Source organism: Salvelinus alpinus, chromosome 10 (assembly GCF_045679555.1).
Source record: "Salvelinus alpinus chromosome 10, SLU_Salpinus.1, whole genome shotgun sequence".
In the NCBI taxonomy this organism is placed as follows: domain Eukaryota; kingdom Metazoa; phylum Chordata; class Actinopteri; order Salmoniformes; family Salmonidae; genus Salvelinus; species Salvelinus alpinus.
The window spans coordinates 71313331-71335977 of record NC_092095.1 but is presented as its reverse complement, the minus strand read 5'-3'; the positions used below and the strand labels follow the sequence as shown (position 1 = coordinate 71335977).

Genomic DNA, 22647 nt, shown 5'->3' with positions numbered 1-22647 from the left:
AGAGAGATGAGATGAAGTGGAGCCCAGAGACACAGATAGAGAGATGAGGTGGAGCCCAGAGACACATATAGAGAGATGAGATGAGGTGGAGCCCAGAGACACAGATAGAGAAATGAGATGAGGTGGAGCCCAGAGACACAGATAGAGAAATGAGATGAGGTGGAGCCCAGAGACACAGATAGAGAAATGAGATGAAGTGGAGCCCAGAGACACAGATAGAGAGATGAGATGAAGTGGAGCCCAGAGACACAGATAGAGAGATGAGATGAGGTGGAGCCCAGAGACAAAGATAGAGAGATGAGGTGGAGCCCAGAGACACAGATAGAGAGATGAGGTGGAGTCCAGAGACACAGATAGAGAGATGAGATGAAGTGGAGCCCAGAGACACAGATAGAGAGATGAGGTGGAGCCCAGAGACACAGATAGAGAGATGAGATGAGGTGGAGCCCAGAGACACAGATAGAGAGATGAGATGAAGTGGAGCCCAGAGACACAGATAGAGAGATGAGGTGGAGCCCAGTGACACAGATAGAGAGATGAGGTGGAGCCCAGAGACACAGATAGAGAGATGAGATGAAGTGGAGCCCAGAGACACAGATAGAGAGATGAGATGGAGCCCAGTGACACAGATAGAGAGATGAGGTGGAGCCCAGAGACACAGATAGAGAGATGAGATGAAGTGGAGCCCAGAGACACAGATAGAGAGATGAGATGAGGTGGAGCCCAGAGACACAGATAGAGAGATGAGATGAGGTGGAGCCCAGAGACACAGATAGAGAGATGAGATGGAGCCCAGAGACACAGATAGAGAGATGAGGTGGAGCCCAGAGACACAGATAGAGAGATGAGATGAAGTGGAGCCCAGAGACACAGATAGAGAGATGAGATGAGGTGGAGCCCAGAGACACAGATAGAGAGATGAGATGAAGTGGAGCCCAGAGACACAGATAGAGAGATGAGATGAGGTGGAGCCCAGAGACACAGATAGAGAGATGAGATGAGGTGGAGCCCAGAGACACAGATAGAGAGATGAGATGAAGTGGAGCCCAGAGACACAGATAGAGAGATGAGGTGGAGCACAGAGACACAGATAGAGAGATGAGATGGAGCACAGAGACACAGATAGAGAGATGAGGTGGAGCACAGAGACACAGATAGAGAGATGAGATGGAGCCCAGAGACACAGATAGAGAGATGAGGTGGAGTTACTCATCCAGATGTGTGATAACTGTGAGCAGAGAGAGAAGATGCAGCCTTCGCACATCCAATATCAACACATGGTTCAGCAAAACATTGTCACCATTATACCTTCTGGGATTGTTCAGATGAGAACAGTGAGCAGAGAGAGAAGATGGGATGGTTCAGATGAGAACAGTGAGCAGAGAGAGAAGATGGGATGGTTCAGATGAGAACAGTGAGCAGAGAGAGAAGATGGGATGGTTCAGATGAGAACAGTGAGCAGAGAGAGAAGATGGGATGGTTCAGATGAGAACAGTGAGCAGAGAGAGAAGATGGGATGGTTCAGATGAGAACAGTGAGCAGAGAGAGAAGATGGGATGGTTCAGATGAGAACAGTGAGCAGAGAGAGAAGATGGGATGGTTCAGATGAGAACAGTGAGCAGAGAGAGAAGATGGGATGGTTCAGATGAGAACAGTGAGCAGAGAGAGAAGATGGGATGGTTCAGATGAGAACAGTGAGCAGAGAGAGAAGATGGGATGGTTCAGATGAGAACAGTGAGCAGAGAGAGAAGATGGGATGGTTCAGATGAGAACAGTGAGCAGAGAGAGAAGATGGGATGGTTCAGATGAGAACAGTGAGCAGAGAGAGAAGATGGGATGGTTCAGATGAGAACAGTGAGCAGAGAGAGAAGATGGGATTGTTCAGGAGAACAGTGAGCAGAGAGAGAAGATGGGATTGTTCAGGAGAACAGTGAGCAGAGAGAGAAGGTGGGATTGTTCAGGAGAACAGTGAGCAGAGAGAGAAGATGGGATGGTTCAGGAGAACAGTGAGCAGAGAGAGAAGATGGGATTGTTCAGGAGAACAGTGAGCAGAGAGAGAAGATGGGATTGTTCAGGAGAGAACAGTGAGCAGAGAGAGAAGATGGGATGGTTCAGGAGAACAGGGAGCAGAGAGAGAAGATGGGATGGTTCAGGAGAACAGTGAGCAGAGAGAGAAGATGGGATGGTTCAGGAGAGAACAGTGAGCAGAGAGAGAAGATGGGATGGTTCAGGAGAACAGGGAGCAGAGAGAGAAGATGGGATGGTTCAGGAGAACAGTGAGCAGAGAGAGAAGATGGGATGGTTCAGGAGAACAGTGAGCAGAGAGAGAAGATGGGATGGTTCAGGAGAACAGTGAGCAGAGAGAGAAGATGGGATGGTTCAGGAGAACAGGGAGCAGAGAGAGAAGATGGGATTGTTCAGGAGAACAGTGAGCAGAGAGAGAAGATGGGATGGTTCAGGAGAACAGTGAGTAGAGAGAGAAGATGGGATGGTTCAGGAGAACAGTGACTAGAGCCCCACCTGGATGTTAGTGAGGAGTGTCTCTATTGACGACAGCCCCTCGGGGAAGATAAAGGGTCCGGAGAAGCCTGGAGGAAGCTTCTGCCCCGAGAACGACAGCCTCTCATAGCCGTCTCTGACTGGCTCTCGAAATGGCTCTCTGATTGGTTCTCTGACTGTCTGGGTGCTCAGGAAACCACAGTCATCTGCGGACAGACAAAGACAACAGCAGAGAAGTCATCAGAATGCATGTAGTTGTCTTTGGCTCTTCTGGGGACAAAGAAAAGAGAGTGATGTTTATTATTCAGAACATGCAAATTAGAGGAAGATTGTGATTGGCTGTGTCCACAACTAAACTACAACTGACAAACACAAGAAACCACACCCACCTCTGAATCCCCTTTTCAGTGTGGCACCGCTGTTGTTAAGACACACAGATGGAAACACACTGTCCCCTGAGTGTACTGTAATACTGTGTTCTAAACACAGATGTCTGTTCTCCTGCATTACTGACATTGATAACTATGTCATGGCCAAGTTTAAATCACACACTTTCTCCCTCTTTGTCTTGCTCCTCACTCTCACAGACAGACGCCTGCTATCGCTGCCAGTTGGTCTAGAGGCAACAGCTGCTCTCTTTCTTTAATTAGTTTCAGTGTCTCTACAGATCAGATTGAGTAGTGTTGTGTAACCTCCTCTACAGATCAGATTGAGTAGTGTTGTGTAACCTCCTCTACAGATCAGATTGAGTAGTGTTGTGTTACCTCCTCTACAGATCAGATTGAGTAGTGTTGTGTTACCTCCTCTACAGATCAGATTGAGTAGTGTTGTGTTACCTCCTCTACAGATCAGATTGAGTAGTGTTGTGTTACCTCCTCTACAGATCAGATTGAGTAGTGTTGTGTTACCTCCTCTACAGATCAGATTGAGTAGTGTTGTGTAACCTCCTCTACAGATCAGATTGAGTAGTGTTGTGTAACCTCCTCTACAGATCAGATTGAGTAGTGTTGTGTAACCTCCTCTACAGATCAGATTGAGTAGTGTTGTGTAACCTCCTCTACAGATCAGATTGAGTAGTGTTGTGTAATCTCCTCTACAGATCAGATTGAGTAGTGTTGTGTAATTTCCTCTACAGATCAGATTGAGTAGTGTTGTGTAACCTCCTCTACAGATCAGATTGAGTAGTGTTGTGTAACCTCCTCTACAGATCAGATTGAGTAGTGTTGTGTTACCTCCTCTACAGATCAGATTGAGTAGTGTTGTGTAACCTCCTCTACAGATCAGATTGAGTAGTGTTGTGTTACCTCCTCTACAGATCAGATTGAGTAGTGTTGTGTTACTTCCTCTACAGATCAGATTGAGTAGTGTTGTGTTACCTCCTCTACAGATCAGATTGAGTAGTGTTGTGTAACCTCCTCTACAGATCAGATTGAGTAGTGTTGTGTAACCTCCTCTACAGATCAGATTGAGTAGTGTTGTGTAACCTCCTCTACAGATCAGATTGAGTAGTGTTGTGTTACCTCCTCTACAGATCAGATTGAGTAGTGTTGTGTTACCTCCTCTACAGATCAGATTGAGTAGTGTTGTGTAACCTCTACAGATCAGATTGAGTAGATACATCACATGTTAAGCAGTGGGACCCTGGCAGCACAATAACATCTCTGTGAGGCTTATTTCCTCTCCATGTAACTCACTGTTTGAGAGAGGATGGACTTTTTTTTATTGCTATGATGACTTTTTCTACGACTCACGATGAAGACCAAATTAATATGGCTTTTTACATAAAGGTGCATTCCACTTAAATTCCAAGCAGCTAATTGCTAAATGTCAACTTTAGAAGTTTGGGAGGGAAAAAAAGTCCTTTCCTGTTTTCTGTTTGTGTAGAGAGGAGAGACACAGTTCAGTAGGTGAATGTTAATGAGCCCAATAAAACACCAACAGCTGATGCCAACCAGAACAACCTGGTTCTGGAAACAAGTACCCATGTTAATGGTGGGCTGTTTTCTAGTGATGGAGCTGGAAGACTAGTTCACCAGCCAGGCTGTGGCTGCTCTGCCCTACAATACTCTGAGTTACATTTACATGACATTATGTCCTAAAAACTATTTTGAAGAACAATGAAAGGGCTTATGGGCAGTAGAGTTCTCTCTATCTACAGGCTGTCTCTGCTTCACCTGAGTCTGATGGGGTTGAATTAGATTTACCTCACAGGCACGGATACACACACACACACACACACACACACACACACACACACACACACACACACACACACACACACACACACACACACACACACACACACACACACACACACACACACACACACCACCATCACATTTTACTCCACTTAGCTGACCAAGGCATCTTTGCTTTGGCCCCCCCCAGCCTCCAATCTTGGCAAACAGGCTAGTGTCACATTGAAGGATAAAAAGCATGTCCCTCCCTCCCTCCCTCCCTCCCTCCCTCCCTCCCTCCCTCCCTCCCTCCCTCTCTCCCTCCCTCCCTCCCTCTTTGCATTTCCTCTCCCGTTCCTAAAAGCCTCCCTCTATATCAGTACTAGATGTAATTAGCAGTCTGTCAGTGTCAGGTGTTGCTCAGCGCTCGTCAAACGCAGGGCGTCCAACTCTACTTCTTCTCCTGTGACCCCCCCCCCTCTGTTCTGTACTGCAGCGTCATCGGGATGCAGTATGGATCTCCTCTCCTCTCTCCACCCTCCCTCTCCTCCCCTCCTTTGATGTGACTGATCCTCTTTGAGTTACTGTTTTATCCATCCCTACCTCCTCTCCTCCTCTCCCGCCACCCTCTTCTCCCTCTCTCCACTCTCCTCTCCCCACTCTCTCTCCTCTCCCCACTTTCCTCTCCCCTCATCCTCTCATTTGCAGATCTCCTCAACCAAGGTCATTGTTTTCCATTTTTCTATTTTTTCTTTCCATCATCCTCTTTCTTATTCTCTCCTCTTCCATCCCTCTTTCCCTCGGGCTGATGAACTACACCTAGTGGAGCGTCCTGACTGTCAGCGGAAGTGGAGAGAGGTGAGGGCTGATGAAATACACCTAGTGAAGCGTCCTGACTGTCAGCGGAAGTGGAGAGAGGTGAGGTCTGATGAACTCCACCTAGTGGAGCGTCCTGACTGTCAGCGGAAGTGGAGAGAGGTGAGGTCTGATGAACTACACCTAGTGAGGCGTCCTGACTGTCAGCGGAAGTGGAGAGAGGTGAGGGCTGATGAACTACACCTAGTGAAGCGTCCTGACTGTCAGCGGAAGTGGAGAGAGGTGAGGGCTGATGAACTACACCTAGTGAGGCGTCCTGACTGTCAGCGGAAGTGGAGAGAGGTGAGGGCTGATGAACTACACCTAGTGGAGCGTCCTGACTGTCAGCGGAAGTGGAGAGAGGTGAGGTCTGATGAACTCCACCTAGTGAAGCGTCCTGACTGTCAGCGGAAGTGGAGAGAGGTGAGGTCTGATGAACTCCACCTAGTGGAGCGTCCTGACTGTCAGCGGAAGTGGAGAGAGGTGAGGGCTGATGAACTACACCTAGTGGAGCGTCCTGACTGTCAGCGGAAGTGGAGAGAGGTGAGGGCTGATGAAATACACCTAGTGGAGCGTCCTGACTGTCAGCGGAAGTGGAGAGAGGTGAGGTCTGATGAACTCCACCTAGTGAGGCGTCCTGACTGTCAGCGGAAGTGGAGAGAGGTGAGGTCTGATGAAATACACCTAGTGGAGCGTCCTGACTGTCAGCGGAAGTGGAGAGAGGTGAGGTCTGATGAACTACACCTAGTGGAGCGTCCTGACTGTCAGCGGAAGCGGAGAGAGGTGAGGTCTGATGAACTACACCTAGTGAGGCGTCCTGACTGTCAGCAGAAGTGGAGAGAGGTGAGGTCTGATGAACTACACCTAGTGAAGCGTCCTGACTGTCAGCGGAAGTGGAGAGAGGTGAGGGCTGATGAAATACACCTAGTGGAGCGTCCTGACTGTCAGCGGAAGTGGAGAGAGGTGAGGTCTGATGAACTACACCTAGTGAAGCGTCCTGACTGTCAGCGGAAGTGGAGAGAGGTGAGGTCTGATGAACTACACCTAGTGAGGCGTCCTGACTGTCAGCGGAAGTGGAGAGAGGTGAGGTCTGATGAACTCCACCTAGTGGAGCGTCCTGACTGTCAGCGGAAGTGGAGAGAGGTGAGGTCTGATGAACTCCACCTAGTGGAGCGTCCTGACTGTCAGCGGAAGTGGAGAGAGGTGAGGTCTGATGAACTACACCTAGTGAGGCGTCCTGACTGTCAGCGGAAGTGGAGAGAGGTGAGGTCTGATGAACTACACCTAGTGGAGCGTCCTGACTGACAGCGGAAGTGGAGAGAGGTGAGGGCTGATGAACTACACCTAGTGAGGCGTCCTGACTGTCAGCGGAAGTGGAGAGAGGTGAGGTCTGATGAACTACACCTAGTGGAGCGTCCTGACTGTCAGCGGAAGTGGAGAGAGGTGAGGTCTGATGAACTACACCTAGTGGAGCGTCCTGACTGTCAGCGGAAGTGGAGAGAGGTGAGGTCTGAATGAAGTTAAAGGGAAAATGCTTCTGGTGGATAAAGCGGATTAACTGTCAGATGTCTTCTGATGTTTCATCTTAACGTTGGACCAGGGGTTCAAACAGAGAATATGTCCCAAACATACTCTAATGATTCATATGTGACAGAATGACAATTCAGAAAACAACAGGATGTTTTAAAACCTATTTCTCTGTGTACCCTGGATATTCAACACCATTCAATCTCTTAGAGAAACCAATCAAATGATGTACCACCACAATTACAACTGAACAAGCCGACCAATAGCTGGCATGGTTTTTCATTTGTCTATAAAACAAACCAACTGATTAAATGAAACACGCCTAATCTAAACAGTTCCAACGAGCCTCTCGTGTGTCATCTATTTAGTCGTCCCACTAGTTCTACCATTATGGACCTCTTGTCCTATTAACCTAATGCATCCTGTTTCATATAATCATCACTGTCTTTATGACACGTCTCTTACTGGTTAAATCTCATTGCTTTAATTACATATCTGGCAACGCGCTTCTCCGTCTTCCTGACAAACAAAAACCTGTGAAGTGTGTTTCATTTAAATGTCCTAGTATGTAATGTAGTGACTGTACTCTCTTCTTCTCTCTCTTCTTCGCTCTTCTTCTTCTTCCCTTCTTCCCTCTCTGTTCTGTCTCTCTTCTCTCTCTCTTCTGTCTCTCTTCTTCTTCCCTCTCTCTTCTGTCTCTCTTCTGTCTCTCTTCCGTCTCTCTTCCGTCTCTCTTCTGTCTCTCTTCTGTCTCTCTTCTGTCTCTCTTCTGTCTCTCTTCCCTCTCTCTTCTTCTTCTGTCTCTCTCCTGTCTCTCTTCTGTCTCTCTCCTGTCTCTCTCCTGTCTCTCTCCTGTCTCTCTTCTGTCTCTCTTCTGTCTCTCTTCCCTCTCTCTTCTTCTTCTCTCTCTCTTCTGTCTCTCTCCTGTCTCTCTTCTGTCTCTCTTCTGTCTCTCTTCTGTCTCTCTCCTGTCTCTCTTCTGTCTCTCTTCCCTCTCTCTTCTTCTTCTCTCTCTCTTCTGTCTCTCTCCTGTCTCTCTTCTGTCTCTCTCCTGTCTCTCTTCTGTCTCTCTTCTGTCTCTCTCCTGTCTCTCTTCTGTCTCTCTCCTGTCTCTCTTCTGTCTCTCTTCTGTCTCTCTTCTGTCTCTCTTCCCTCTCTCTTCTTCTTCTCTCTCTCTTCTGTCTCTCTTCTGTCTCTCTCCTGTCTCTCTTCTGTCTCTCTTCTGTCTCTCTTCCCTCTCTCTTCTTCTTCTCTCTCTCTTCTGTCTCTCTCCTGTCTCTCTTCTGTCTCTCTCCTGTCTCTCTTCTGTCTCTCTTCTGTCTCTCTTCTTCTTCTCTCTCTCTTCTGTCTCTCTCCTGTCTCTCTTCTGTCTCTCTTCTGTCTCTCTTCTGTCTCTCTTCTGTCTCTCTCCTGTCTCTCTTCTGTCTCTCTTCCCTCTCTCTCCTGTCTCTCTTCTGTCTCTCTTCCCTCTCTCTTCTGTCTCTCTTCCCTCTCTCTTCTGTCTCTCTTCTTCTTCCCTCTCTCTTCCGTCTCTCTTCTGTCTCTCTTCCCTCTCTTCTGTCTCTCTTCTGCCTCTCTTCTTCCGTCTCTCTTCTGTCTCTCTTCTGTCTCTCTTCTGTCTCTCTCCTGTCTCTCTTCTGTCTCTCTTCTGTCTCTCTTCCCTCTCTCTTCTTCTTCTCTCTCTCTTCTGTCTCTCTCCTGTCTCTCTTCTGTCTCTCTTCTTCTTCTCTCTCTCTTCTGTCTCTCTCCTGTCTCTCTTCTGTCTCTCTTCTGTCTCTCTTCTGTCTCTCTCCTGTCTCTCTTCTGTCTCTCTTCTGTCTCTCTTCCCTCTCTCTCCTGTCTCTCTTCTGTCTCTCTTCCCTCTCTCTTCTGTCTCTCTTCTTCTTCCCTCTCTCTTACGTCTCTCTTCTGTCTCTCTTCCCTCTCTCTTCTGTCTCTCTTCTGCCTCTCTTCTTCCGTCTCTCTTCTGTCTCTCTTCTGTCTCTCTTCTGTCTCTCTCCTGTCTCTCTTCTGTCTCTCTTCCCTCTCTCTTCTTCTTCTCTCTCTCTTCTGTCTCTCTCCTGTCTCTCTTCTGTCTCTCTCCTGTCTCTCTTCTGTCTCTCTTCTGTCTCTCTCCTGTCTCTCTTCTGTCTCTCTTCCCTCTCTCTTCTTCTTCTCTCTCTCTTCTGTCTCTCTCCTGTCTCTCTTCTGTCTCTCTCCTGTCTCTCTTCTGTCTCTCTTCTGTCTCTCTTCTGTCTCTCTCCTGTCTCTCTTCTGTCTCTCTCCTGTCTCTCTTCTGTCTCTCTTCCCTCTCTCTTCTTCTTCTCTCTCTCTTCTGTCTCTCTCCTGTCTCTCTTCTGTCTCTCTCCTGTCTCTCTTCTGTCTCTCTTCTGTCTCTCTTCCCTCTCTCTTCTTCTTCTCTCTCTCTTCTGTCTCTCTCCTGTCTCTCTTCTGTCTCTCTTCTGTCTCTCTTCTTCTTCTCTCTCTCTTCTGTCTCTCTCCTGTCTCTCTTCTGTCTCTCTTCTGTCTCTCTTCTGTCTCTCTCCTGTCTCTCTTCTGTCTCTCTTCTGTCTCTCTTCCCTCTCTCTCCTGTCTCTCTTCCCTCTCTCTTCTGTCTCTCTTCCCTCTCTCTTCTGTCTCTCTTCTTCTTCCCTCTCTCTTCCGTCTCTCTTCTGTCTCTCTTCCCTCTCTCTTCTGTCTCTCTTCTGCCTCTCTTCTTCCGTCTCTCTTCTGTCTCTCTTCTGTCTCTCTTCCCTCTCTCTTCCGTCTCTTCTGTCTCTCTTCTGTCTCTCTTCCCTCTCTCTTCTGTCTCTCTTCTGCCTCTCTTCTTCCGTCTCTCTTCTGTCTCTCTTCTGTCTCTCTTCTGTCTCTCTCCTGTCTCTCTTCTGTCTCTCTTCTGTCTCTCTCCTGTCTCTCTTCTGTCTCTCTCCTGTCTCTCTTCTGTCTCTCTTCCCTCTCTCTCCTGTCTCTCTTCTGTCTCTCTTCTGTCTCTCTTCCCTCTCTCTTCTGTCTCTCTTCTGTCTCTCTTCTTCTTCCCTCTCTCTTCCGTCTCTCTTCTGTCTCTCTTCTGTCTCTCTTCCCTCTCTCTTCTGTCTCTCTTCTGCCTCTCTTCTTCTCTCTCTCTTCCCTCTCTCTTCTGTCTCTTCTGTCTCTCTTCCCTCTCTCTTCTGGCTCTCTTCTGTCTCTCTTCTGCCTCTCTTCTGTCTCTCTTCTGCCTCTCTTCTGCCTCTCTTCTGTCTCTCTTCCCTCTCTCTTCTGTCTCTCTTCTGCCTCTCTTCTGTCTCTCTTCCCTCTCTCTTCTGTCTCTCTTCTGCCTCTCTTCTGTCTCTCTTCTGTCTCTCTTCTGCCTCTCTTCTGTCTCTCTTCTGTCTCTCTTCTGCCTCTCCTCTGTCTCTCTTCTGTCTCCTGTCTCTCTTCTGTCTCTCTTCTGTCTCTCTTCTGTCTCTCCTCTGCCTCTCTTCTGTCTCTCTTCTGTCTCTCTTCTGTCTCTCTTCTGTCTCTCCTCTGCCTCTCTTCTGTCTCTCTTCTGTCTCTCTTCTGCCTCTCCTCTGTCTCTCTTCTGTCTCCTGTCTCTCTTCTGTCTCTCTTCTGTCTCTCCTCTGTCTCTCTTCTGTCTCTCTTCTGCCTCTCCTCTGTCTCTCTTCTGTCTCTCTTCTGTCTCTCTTCTGTCTCTCCTCTGTCTCTCTTCTGTCTCTCCTCTGTCTCTCTTCTGTCTCTCTTCTGCCTCTCCTCTGTCTCTCTTCTGTCTCCTGTCTCTCTTCGGTCTCTCTTCTATCTCCTGTCTCTCTTCTGTCTCTCTTCCCTCTCTCTTCTGTCTCTCTTCTGTCTCTCTTCTGCCTCTCTTCTGTCTCTCCTCTGCCTCTCTTCTGTCTCTCTTCTGTCTCTCTTCTGTCTCTCTTCTGTCTCTCCTCTGCCTCTCTTCTGTCTCTCTTCTGTCTCTCTTCTGCCTCTCCTCTGTCTCTCTTCTGTCTCCTGTCTCTCTTCTGTCTCTCCTCTGTCTCTCTTCTGTCTCTCTTCTGTCTCTCTCCTGTCTCTCCTCTGCCTCTCTTCTGTCTCCTGCCTCTCCTCTGTCTCTCTTCTGTCTCTCTTCTGTCTCTCTTCTATCTCCTGTCTCTCTTCTGTCTCTCTTCCCTCTCTCTTCTATCTCTCTTCTGCCTCTCTTCTGTCTCTCTTCTGCCTCTCTTCTGTCTCTCTTCTGCCTCTCTTCTGCCTCTCTTCTGTCTCTCTTCTGTCTCTCTTCTGTCTCTCTTCTGTCTCTCTTCTGCCTCTCCTCTGTCTCTCTTCTGTCTCCTGTCTCTCTTCTGTCTCTCGTCTGTCTCTCCTCTGTCTCTCTTCTGTCTCTCTTCTGTCTCTCTTCTGCCTCTCTTCTGTCTCTCTTCTGCCTCTCTTCTGTCTCTCTTCTGTCTCTCTTCTGTCTCTCTTCTGTCTCTCCTCTGTCTCTCTTCTGTCTCTCTCCTGTCTCTCCTCTGCCTCTCTTCTGTCTCTCTTCTGCCTCTCCTCTGTCTCTCTTCTGTCTCTCTTCTGTCTCTCTTCTGTCTCCTGTCTCTTCTCTGTCTCTCTTCTGTCTCTCCTCTGTCTCTCTTCTGTCTCTCTCCTGTCTCTCCTCTGCCTCTCTTCTGTCTCTCTTCTGCCTCTCCTCTGTCTCTCTTCCCTCTCTCCTCTGTCTCTCTTCCCTCTCTCCTCTGTCTCTCTTCTGTCTCCTGTCTCTCTTCTGTCTCTCCTCTGTCTCTCTTCTGTCTCTCTTCCATCTCTCCTCTGTCTCTCTTCCCTCTCTCCTCTGTCTCTCTTCCCTCTCTCCTCTGTCTCTCTTCTGTCTCCTGTCTCTCTTCTGTCTCTCCTCTGTCTCTCTTCTGTCTCTCTTCCCTCTCTCCTCTGTCTCTCTTCTGTCTCCTGTCTCTCTTCTGTCTCTCCTCTGTCTCTCTTCTGTCTCTCTTCCCTCTCTCCTCTGTCTCTCTTCTGTCTCTCTCCTGTCTCTCCTCTGCCTCTCTTCTGTCTCTCTTCTGCCTCTCCTCTGTCTCTCTTCTGTCTCTCTTCTGTCTCTCTTCCCTCTCTCCTCTGTCTCTCTTCCCTCTCTCCTCTGTCTCTCTTCTGTCTCCTGTCTCTCCTCTGTCTCTCTTCTGTCTCTCTTCCCTCTCTCCTCTGTCTCTCTTCTGTCTCTCTTCTGTCTCTCTTCCCTCTCTCCTCTGTCTCTCTTCCCTCTCTCCTCTGTCTCTCTTCTGTCTCCTGTCTCTCTTCTGTCTCTCTGTAAATATTGCTGACTGTTTTGCCCTTGAACAGTCCTCATTAAGCTAATGTAAACCTTCATAACGGAAAAACCACACAACTGACGCAAACGGCGGCCTCAGAGCTTGGGAGGTGGTCATTATGGAAATCAGCTGGCTGTGAGAGAAGCCGTGGCGAGAGGGCCTTGTTCATTAATTCATGCTCTGCAAATCGCTAACTAATTTAGCCCCGCTGCCTCGTCTTCCGCTTCTCTCTCCTCTGTAATGGATTATTCCAGAGAATTATTTGTCTTCATTTCATCTCCGCTTCCCACAAAGACCACCAAGAGAGAGAGAGAGAGCGAGAGAGAGAGGGAGAAGAGAGAGAGGGAGAAGAGAGAGAGAGAGAGAGGGAGAGAGAGAGAGGAAGAAGAGAGAGAGAGAGAGGGAGAGAGAGAGAGGAAGAAGAGAGAGAGAGAGAGAGAGGGAGAAGAGAGAGAGAGAGAGGGAGAAGATAGAGAGGGAGAAGAGAGAGAGAGAGAGAGAGAGAGTCATGCTCAACATGAGCTCCTGATATATTTGATTTTTTTGGTTTTTAGAATGAGATAAACACTCTAATCGAAGAAGAATTCCAGACAAGAAGTGATGAACAACAACTCTATACATTCAGAATAGAAAAAAAAGTAACTTGGCGCCTCAAGTTAAGAAGTTTTGAGTCTAGCTAGCTAGCTACACAACAAAGACCCAGCCAGCAGACTAACAAGCTAGCCATAAGAAACGAGCTAGAACAAAACTAGCAAGGTCAGTTAATACAACTACATCAAACGACCAAACTGAGTGAGTAAAACAAAAAGGAGCACGGACTAACTGTAAACATATCTTCAGAACAGCAGACGAACAAATCGGTTGCCATGGCAACGGGGCAGCAGAACAGCGCAGCAGTAGCGGTAGTAGCAGAGCGCACAGACACCATGTCCCCACTCCCCCTCAGCGCAGAATCCATTCTCTACCCAAAAAAGGTCAAAAATGACACAATGAGGAAAGCTTTCAAACAGAAACTACTAGAGAAGAGGCCAGAAACCCTTTTTGCAGACCTCTACAAAAACGGTGACGTGAGTAATCTCATCTTCCTCACTGACCAGCCAAATGCATGGCGCTCAGCAGTCTGCTCTCACTACCCATGCATAAAGAAAGAGGGAATCTGTAATGGGTGGAAGCTGAAAATCAAAGAGACAGACGACCCTGACAGCACCATGATAACAATCAACCTCTACAAGACTGGGACTGTCATGGTGCAAGGTAACATCAGGCTGTTTGAAACAGACTTTCAGACCATTAAAGAGAGAGCGGAGAGAGAGAAGGACACCACCAGTGACATGCCCTCCCACAACACAAACTCCACCCTCACCCCTACCCTCCCCACCCAAAAAGGCACATCCAGCACCTCTCTTTCCACCATAGTGGAGGACACGCCCCAGGAGGAGAGCGACCCCCTCAGTGCAGAGCAGGCTCAGGCCCTCCTCACCACCATGGCTGCCATGAGGGATGAGTTCACCAAACTGGAGGGGGAGGTGGTCCTGCTCAGGGAGAGCGTGAGCAAACAGCAACCAGACAACCACACCTTAGAGGAGCTCATAACCAAGGTGAGGACAGAGCAGGACAGCAGCCTTGCAACACAGCTGAAAGAGGTTCAGCAAGAGAGAGACGGACTCAAGAGAGAGCTGGCTGATCTAACAAAGGAGGTGAGAGAGCTCCAAAAAGACAGGCAGAGCAGCAATAAGGAGCTGACCGCACTAAGAGAGGAGCTGCAGGAGAGAAAGAGAGCAGAGGACAGGCTGCAGGAGCAGATAGATCACCACCCTATGACCTGCCCTCACACAGCAGAGGAGCCCAGCTCAACCAGCCAGACTTCCCCAGCCCTGGCTGCTGCACCCCTCCTCCCCAACCCACAGAACAGCCTCCCACTGACAGTGGCACCCACACAGACCAGCCACACCCCAGCTCCAACACCCACCAGCCCCCCCTCTGCCCCCCCCAGTCCAGAAGAAACACTGGCTGACATCGTCCTGTTAATGGACTCAAATGGGAAGTATGTTCAGGAGAAGAAACTTTTCCCTAGACACAAAACGAGAAAGGTGTGGTGCCCAACAACGCAAAGTGCCATGGAGCTGCTTGATAAGAACCATCTCGGGTCGCCAAGCCACATAATCATACATACCGGAAGCAACGACCTGCGTGCTCAGCAGGAGAGGGTGGCGACTTCACTACGGGGAGTGATTGAGAAGGCCTCCGCAATCTTCCCCAACTCAAGAATCATAGTGTCAACCCTTCTACAGAGGAGGGACTTCCACCCTGCCACAATCCAAAGAATAAATGCCAGCCTATCCCGGGACTGTGCCCTGCGACCCAATGTACACCTGGCCCACCATCCCACCCTCGATCTGGACTGTCTCTATGACCATGTTCACCTGTACAGGGAGACAGTCCCCATCCTTGCCAAGACTCTCAAGGACGTCGCTCTAAACCGCAGCCCGACCTCTCCACCCAGGAACAGCGGAGCAATCTCCACCCCGCCGAGATCACCAAGACAACATCCCGGACCAGCACCCTGGACCCCCCAGCCACGACCACAGCACCACCAACCTCAATGCCCACCACAGCCAGCGCAGCACAGACCACCCCAGCCCAGCTTCAGAGCCACCCAGATGAGGCCTACCACCCCCCTCCTCCCCACCGCAGACCCACACCTGGAGGAGCCACAGCCCAGCAGGCAGAGCTACGCACAGGCTGTGAGAGGAGCAACTGGCCCAGCCCCCACCAACCAAATGAGTGACATTAAACAAATGCTGAGTCTACTATGCTCACATGTGATGGGCCGAGGGTCATGGTAAGATGAGCACAAGAACTCCACCATTCTCACACTACATCCACCCAAGTGGCATGACACAAATTCTATCTTAAATGATAAACAAATCACATTTGCAAAATAAGAGTTTACTTTAATTGAAAAATCCTATTTTAATGGTTCTTCTTGGATTGTGAGTGTTTGTCTCATTTTGAAAGGTAAAGAAAAGAGAAAAAAAAAAAGTTATGAAGTCTTTTTACGTTGCATGTTGGAATATACAAGGATTGAAGTCCTCTGCTTTTGGGCTAAAGAGCAGAAACCCAGACTTCCTGAAAGAAATTGATGATGTTGATATTTTAGTACTACAGGAAACATGGTGCAGAGGTGATGTTTCCACTGGCTGTCCACTAGGTTATAGGGAGATAATCATACCATCCACTAAATTAAAAGGAATCAAACAGGGCAGAGACTCAGGGGGAATGCTAATATGGTATAAATCTGAACTAATTAATTCAATCGAATTGATCAAAACAGGAGAATTCTTTATCTGGTTAAAAATCAACAAGGAGGCTATCTTGACAGATAAAAACGTCTTCCTCTGTGCCACATACATTCCCCCCTCAGAGTCACCCTACTTCAACGAAGAGAGCTTCTCCATTCTAGAGGGAGAGATTAGTCACTTTCAGGCCCAAGGCAACGTACTGGTCTGTGGAGACCTGAATGCTAGAATAGCAGAAGAACAAGACACTATTAACAGTCATGGGGATAAACACCTACCAGGAAGCAATAACCTTTCCCTCCCCACATACCCCCACAGAAACAACTATGACAAAGTGAAAAACAAAAATGGATTACAGCTCCTGAGGCTCTGTCGAACACTGGGTCTGTACATAGTCAATGGCAGGCTGAGAGGAGACTCTTTTGGTAGGTACACCTACAGCTCATCCCTTGGCAGCAGCACTGTAGACTACTTCCTCACCGACCTAAACCCAGAGTCTCTCAGAGCCTTCACAGTCAGCCCACTAACACCTCTCTCAGACCACAGTAAAATCACAGTGTATCTGAGAAGAGCAGAACCCAACCATGAAGCATCATGGCCCAATAAATTAATAAATTACATGGTACTAAACAAGCCTATAGATGGAGTGCAAACAGTACAGACATCTACCAAAAAGCAATTAGTAGCCAAAAAATACAATCTCTCCTGGACAACTTTTTAGCCTTAACATTCTCCTTCAGCAATGAAGGTGTAAATTTGGCCGTTAGGAACATAAACTTTATATTTGACAAATTAGCCTCCTTGGCTAATCTAAAGAAGCATAAGAGCAAACCAAAAATAACAGATAATGAAAAATGGTTTGATAATGATTGCAAAAATCTAAGAAAGTCATTGAGAAATATATCTAATCAAAAACACAGAGAACCAGACAACAAAAATATACGCCTTCAATATGGGGAAACACTGAAGCAATACAAACGCACCCTAAGAACAAAAAAGGAACAGCACATTAGAAATCAGCTGGATGGAATTGAGGAATCCATAGAATCAAACCACTTCTGGGAGAATTGGAATAAATTAAACAAACCTCATCATGAGGAGTTGGCTATCCAAAATGGGGATATGTGGAGAAATCACTTTGCAAACCTCTACAGCAATATAACAAAGAGCCCAGAACAAAAAGATATACAAGAAAAATTACAAATCCTTGAATTAGCAGTCAAAGACTATCAGAATCCTGTGGATACCCCAATTACAGAAGAAGAATTATTGGAAAAAATATGCAATCTCCAACCCAAAAAGGCCTGTGGTGCTGATGGGATTTTAAATGAAATGATCAAATATACAGACCACAAATTCAAATTGGCTATACTCAAACTCTTCAACATTATCCTCACTGCAGGTATTTTCCCCGATATTTGGAACCAGGGACTGATCACACCAATCTATAAAAATGGAGACAAATTTGACCCAAATAATTACAGAGGAATATGCGTTAACAGCAACTTGGGGAAAATTCTCTGCAGTATTATAAATAGCAGACTACATCATTTCCTTGACGAACACAACGTCCTGAGCAGAAGCCAGATTGGATTTCTAAAAAATTATCGTACAACAGACCACATTTACACCCTCCACACTCTAATTGATAAACAAGTTAACCAAAACAAAGGCAAAATCTACTCGTGTTTTGTAGATTTCAAGAAAGCATTTGATTCAATTTGGCACGAAGGTCTTTTTTATAAACTAATAGAAAGTGGTATTGGAGGGAAAACATATGATTTTATTAAATCAATGTACACTAAAAACAAATGTGCGGTTAAAATTGGCAACAAGCAAACAGACTTCTTCTCTCAGGGGCGGGGAGTGAAACAGGGCTGCCCAATAAGTCCAACATTATTTAACATCTACATGAATGAATTGGCAAAAACATTAGAAGAATCGACAGCACCTGGTATCACCCTACACAACACTGAAATCAAGTGTCTGCTGTACGCAGATGACCTGGTGCTGCTGTCTCCCACTAAAGAGGGGTTACAGCAACACCTAGATCATCTTCACAGGTTCTGTCAGACTTGGGCTCTGACCGTTAATCTAAAAAAAACAAATATAATGATATTCCAAAAAAGGTCCGGAAATAAGGATGACAAATATAAATTCTATTTGGACACAGTTCTATTAGAACACACCAAAAACTACACATATCTAGGACTAAATATCAGCAACACAGGTAGCTTTCACATGGCTGTGAATGAGCTGAGAGACAAAGCAAGAAGAGCATTCTATGCCATTAAAAGGAACATCAAAATTGAAATTCCAATTAGAATCTGGCTCAAAATTTTTCAATCAGTTATAGAACCAATTGCTCTATATGGCAGTGAAGTATGGGGTCCACTCTCTAATAATGAATTTACTAAATGGGACAAACATCCAATTGAAGTATTGCATGCAGAGTTTTGCAAGACTGTATTGCAAGTACAAAGAAAAACTCCAAATAACGCATGTAGGGCAGAATTGGGCCAATATCCCCTCCTCATTCGAATAGAAAAAAGAGCCATCAAATTTTACAACCATCTAAAAACAAGTGACCCTAAAACATTCCATCACACAGCTCTACAATGTCAAGAGATGAAACCAGAGAAGAGTCCCCTCAGCCAGCTGGTTCTGAGGCTCAGTTCACCAACCCAAACCAACCCCATAGAGCCTCGGGACAGCCCTCAGAAAATCTGGCCCAACCAAATCATCACAAAACAAAAAGAAAAATATATAACCTATTGGAAAGACACCACAAAAAATCAAAGTAAACTTCAATGCTATTTGGCTCTAAACAGACAGTACATGGTGGCAGACTATCTGACCACTGTGACTGATAGAAAACTGAGGAAAACATTGACTAGGTACAGACTCAGTGAGCACAGTCTGGCTATAGAGACCGGTCGTCACAGACAAACCTGGCTGCCCAGGGAGGACAGGCTGTGCTCACTCTGCTCCAGGGGAGAGGTAGAGACAGAAGTGCATTTCCTACTACACTGTGACAAATACTCAGACCTAAGAGCATATTTCTTTCCCAAAATTATAATTCAATACAAAGAATTTGAAACTATAAAAGATGAAGAAAAATTCAAATATTTGTTGGGTGAAAAGCCAAAATGTGCAGTTTTGGCAGCCAAATATGTGTCCTCCTGCCACAGCCTGAGGGACAGCCAGTGAAAAATGCAAAGTAATGTTGATAATATTTCCCATTTAGCTTAGTTTTGTTTTGTCTTTCGTACCAGGTCATGTGTCTTCTCAGTCATGTTGACACTGGTCTACTACTGTTGCTTTAATGTATTGTTGTTCTGATTAATATTGTTGTTGTAGCTGTTATTAATGGTAATCCCATGTCCACTACTACTATTATTATTACTGTTAGTCCCACCATTTATTTATATATAAATATATATATATTTTGTGTATATATATACATATATATTTTATTTAAATTTTTCGATATGTATACTTTGACAATGTAAGTAATAATAACTTGCCATGTCAATAAAGTCCATTGAATTGAATTGAATTGAATTGAATTGAGAGGGAGAAGAGAGAGAGACAGAGAGAGAGAGAGAGAGAGAGAGGGAGAAGAGAGAGAGACAGAGAGAGAGAGAGAGGGAGAAGAGAGGGAGAGAGAGAGAGGGAGAAGAGAGAGAGAGGGAGAAGAGAGAGAGAGAGAGAGGGAGAAGAGAGAGAGGGAGAAGAGAGAGAGGGAGAAGAGAGAGAGAGGGAGAAGAGAGAGAGACAGAGAGAGAGAGAGAGAGAGAGAGAGGGAGAAGAGAGGGAGAGAGAGAGAGGGAGAAGAGAGAGAGAGGGAGAATAGAGAGAGAGAGAGAGGGAGAAGAGAGAGAGGGAGAAGAGAGAGAGAGGGAGAAGAGAGAGAGACAGAGAGAGAGAGAGAGAGAGAGAGAAGTGGGGAGAGAGAGAGAGCAAGAGAGAGAAGTGTTGAGAGAGTGAGTGAGAGAGAAGTGGGATGAGTGAGAGCGAGAGAGAGAGAAATAGATAGAGAGAGAGAATAGTAGGGACAGACAATGAATCCTGATTGGTGCATTAGGACCTCAATCGCTGTCCTCACCTTCACGGGAGTCAACTACTAACTATTTCCTGTAATTGTGTTCACATTCAGTGATATCCGACGATGATGCTAAGACTGAGAGAGAGAGAGACAGACAGACAGACAGACAGACAGACAGACAGACAGACAGACAGACAGACAGACAGACAGACAGACAGACAGAGACAGACAGACAGACAGACAGAGAGAGAGAGAGAGAGACAGAGAGAGAGACAGACAGACAGACAGACAGACAGACAGACAGACAGACAGACAGACAGACAGACAGAGACAGACAGACAGACAGACAGACAGACAGACAGACAGACAGACAGACAGAGAGAGACAGACAGACAGACAGACAGACAGACAGACAGAGAGACAGAGAGAGAGAGAAAGAGAGACAGACAGACAGACAGACAGACAGACAGACAGACAGACAGAGAGAGAAAGAGAGACAGACAGACAGACAGACAGAGAGACAGAGAGAGAACAATCAAGAACAAGCGAAAGAGAAGGTGGACCCTACCTCTCTCAACATGGTTCCTCTTAGCTTGGTGGCTAGAGTCCAGGGTGGCCACATCTCCTTCTTTAGGACCAGGCACAGCACTGGGAGATAGACCCAACAGAGCCTGGCTGGAGGACAGGCCATTCTGCTGCATGTCTGGAACACACAGTATCACTTTACAGAGGAGGTGAACATCAATCTATTTATTATGGATCCCCAGCAGCAGCTACTCTTCCTGGGGTCCAGCAAAATGAAGGCAGTTTATACCATTTTAAAAACATTACAATACATAGTGGCCAGCCTGATGTCATACCTGACATTAAAGTGGCTTTTCAATGACATTGACAGAGCAAAGAGACTGTTGCTTTCCCTGACTGGACTCAAAATCTGATTCCTGACCAAGCTGGAAAGACAGTGAAGATGTGAGTACTGTACGTACGGTCCTGTCTGCAGAGTGTTCTGGGTTAGAGTACTGTACGTACGGTCCTGTCTGCAGAGTGTTCTGGGTTAGAGTACTGTACGTACGGTCCAGTCTGCAGAGTGTACTGGGTTAGAGTACTGTACGTACGGTCCTGTCTGCAGAGTGTTCTGGGTTAGAGTACTGTACGTACGGTCCAGTCTGCAGAGTGTTCTGGGTTACAGTACTGTACGTACGGTCCTGTCTGCAGAGTGTTCTGGGTTAGAGTACATACGGGTCTTGTCTGCAGAGTGTTCTGGGTTACAGTACTGTACGTACGGTCCTGTCTGCAGAGTGTTCTGGGTTACAGTACTGTACGTACGGTCCTGTCTGCAGAGTGTTCTGGGTTACAGTACTGTACGTACGGTCCTGTCTGCAGAGTGTTCTGGGTTAGAGTACATACGGGTCTTGTCTGCAGAGTGTTCTGGGTTAGAGTACTGTACGTACGGTCCAGTCTGCAGAGTGTTCTGGGTTAGAGTACTGTACGTACGGTCCAGTCTGCAGAGTGTTCTGGGTTAGAGTACTGTACGTACGGTCCAGTCTGCAGAGTGTTCTGGGTTAGAGTACTGTACGTACGGTCCAGTCTGCAGAGTGTTCTGGGTTAGAGTACTGTACGTACGGGTCCTGTCTGCAGAGTGTTCTGTGTGCTGGGTTAGGGTTAGTGTACGTACGGGTCCTGTCTGCAGAGTGTTCTGTGTGCTGGGTTAGGGTTAGTGTACGTACGGGTCCTGTCTGCAGAGTGTTCTGTGTGTTGGGTTAGGGTTAGTGTACGTACGGGTCCTGTCTGCAGAGTGTTCTGGGTGTACTGGGTTAGGGTTAGTGTACGTACGGGTCCTGTCTGCAGAGTGTTCTGTGTGCTGGGTTAGGGTTAGAGTACGTACGGGTCCTGTCTGCAGAGTGTTCTGTGTGTTGGGTTAGGGTTAGTGTACGTACGGGTCCTGTCTGCAGAGTGTTCTGTGTGTTGGGTTAGGGTTAGTGTACGTACGGGTCCTGTCTGCAGAGTGTTCTGTGTGCTGGGTTAGGGTTAGTGTACGTACGGGTCCTGTCTGCAGAGTGTTCTGGGTGTTGGGTTAGGGTTAGTGTACGTACGGGTCCTGTCTGCAGAGTGTTCTGGGTGTACTGGGGAGCTGGAGATGCTGCTGCTGTGACGAGAGGACAGGTGACTCCCAGACCTCCTCCCGTCCTCCAGAGAGGGAGCTGGAGACGGACTGTCCCGAACACGCTCCTAGAATGAAGAACAACACCACAGTGAGTGGAAACACACATCAACATCAATGAATATTTTACAATAATAACCACACGGTCCAGGAAAGGCTTGATGGGCTGCTCTCGTGGCTTGAAAGGACACTTCTGGCATAATATCATGTGTACCTTTATGACAGGTGGCTGTAGCATAATGTACTATAGTACCCATAATGCTCTGACCTACCCTTATACCAGAGGTGACCTCCATGCTAACATACCTTTATACCAGAGGTGACCTCCATGCTAACATACCTTTATAACAGAGGTGACCTCCATGCTAACATACCTTTATAACAGAGGTGACCTCCATGCTAACATACCTTTATAACAGAGGTGACCTCCATGCTAACATACCTTTATAACAGAGGTGACCTCCATGCTAACATACCTTTATAACAGAGGTGACCTCCATGCTAACATACCTTTATACCAGAGGTGACCTCCATGCTAACATACCTTTATAACAGAGGTGACCTCCATGCTAACATACCTTTATAACAGAGGTGACCTCCATGCTAACATACCTTTATAACAGAGGTGACCTCCATGCTAACATATATTTATACCAGAGGTGACCTCCATGCTAACATAACTTTACAACAGAGGTGATCTCCATGCTAACATACCCTTATAACAGAGGTGCTCCCCATGCTAACATACCTTTATAACAGAGGTGACCTCCATGCTAACATACCTTTATAACAGAGGTGAACTCCATGCTAACATACCCTTATAACAGAGGTGCTCCCCATGCTAACATACCTTTAT

General features: G+C 47.0%; 1 protein-coding gene across 1 annotated transcript in view; it reads right to left on the bottom strand.

Moving 5' to 3' along the window:
* LOC139532803 (dachshund homolog 1-like) overlaps window positions 1-21438 on the bottom strand; it is a 35517-nt gene extending 14079 nt beyond the window's left edge. Inside the window, exons 1-3 of the mRNA XM_071330867.1 lie at window positions 21410-21438; window positions 20199-20333; window positions 2521-2705 (exon numbers count right to left, since the gene is read on the bottom strand). Coding sequence (XP_071186968.1) covers window positions 2521-2705; window positions 20199-20331 — 318 coding nt within the window. The 5' untranslated portion in view covers window positions 20332-20333; window positions 21410-21438. The remainder of the gene's footprint in view (window positions 1-2520; window positions 2706-20198; window positions 20334-21409) is intronic.
* Window positions 21439-22647: the final 1209 nt, after the last annotated feature.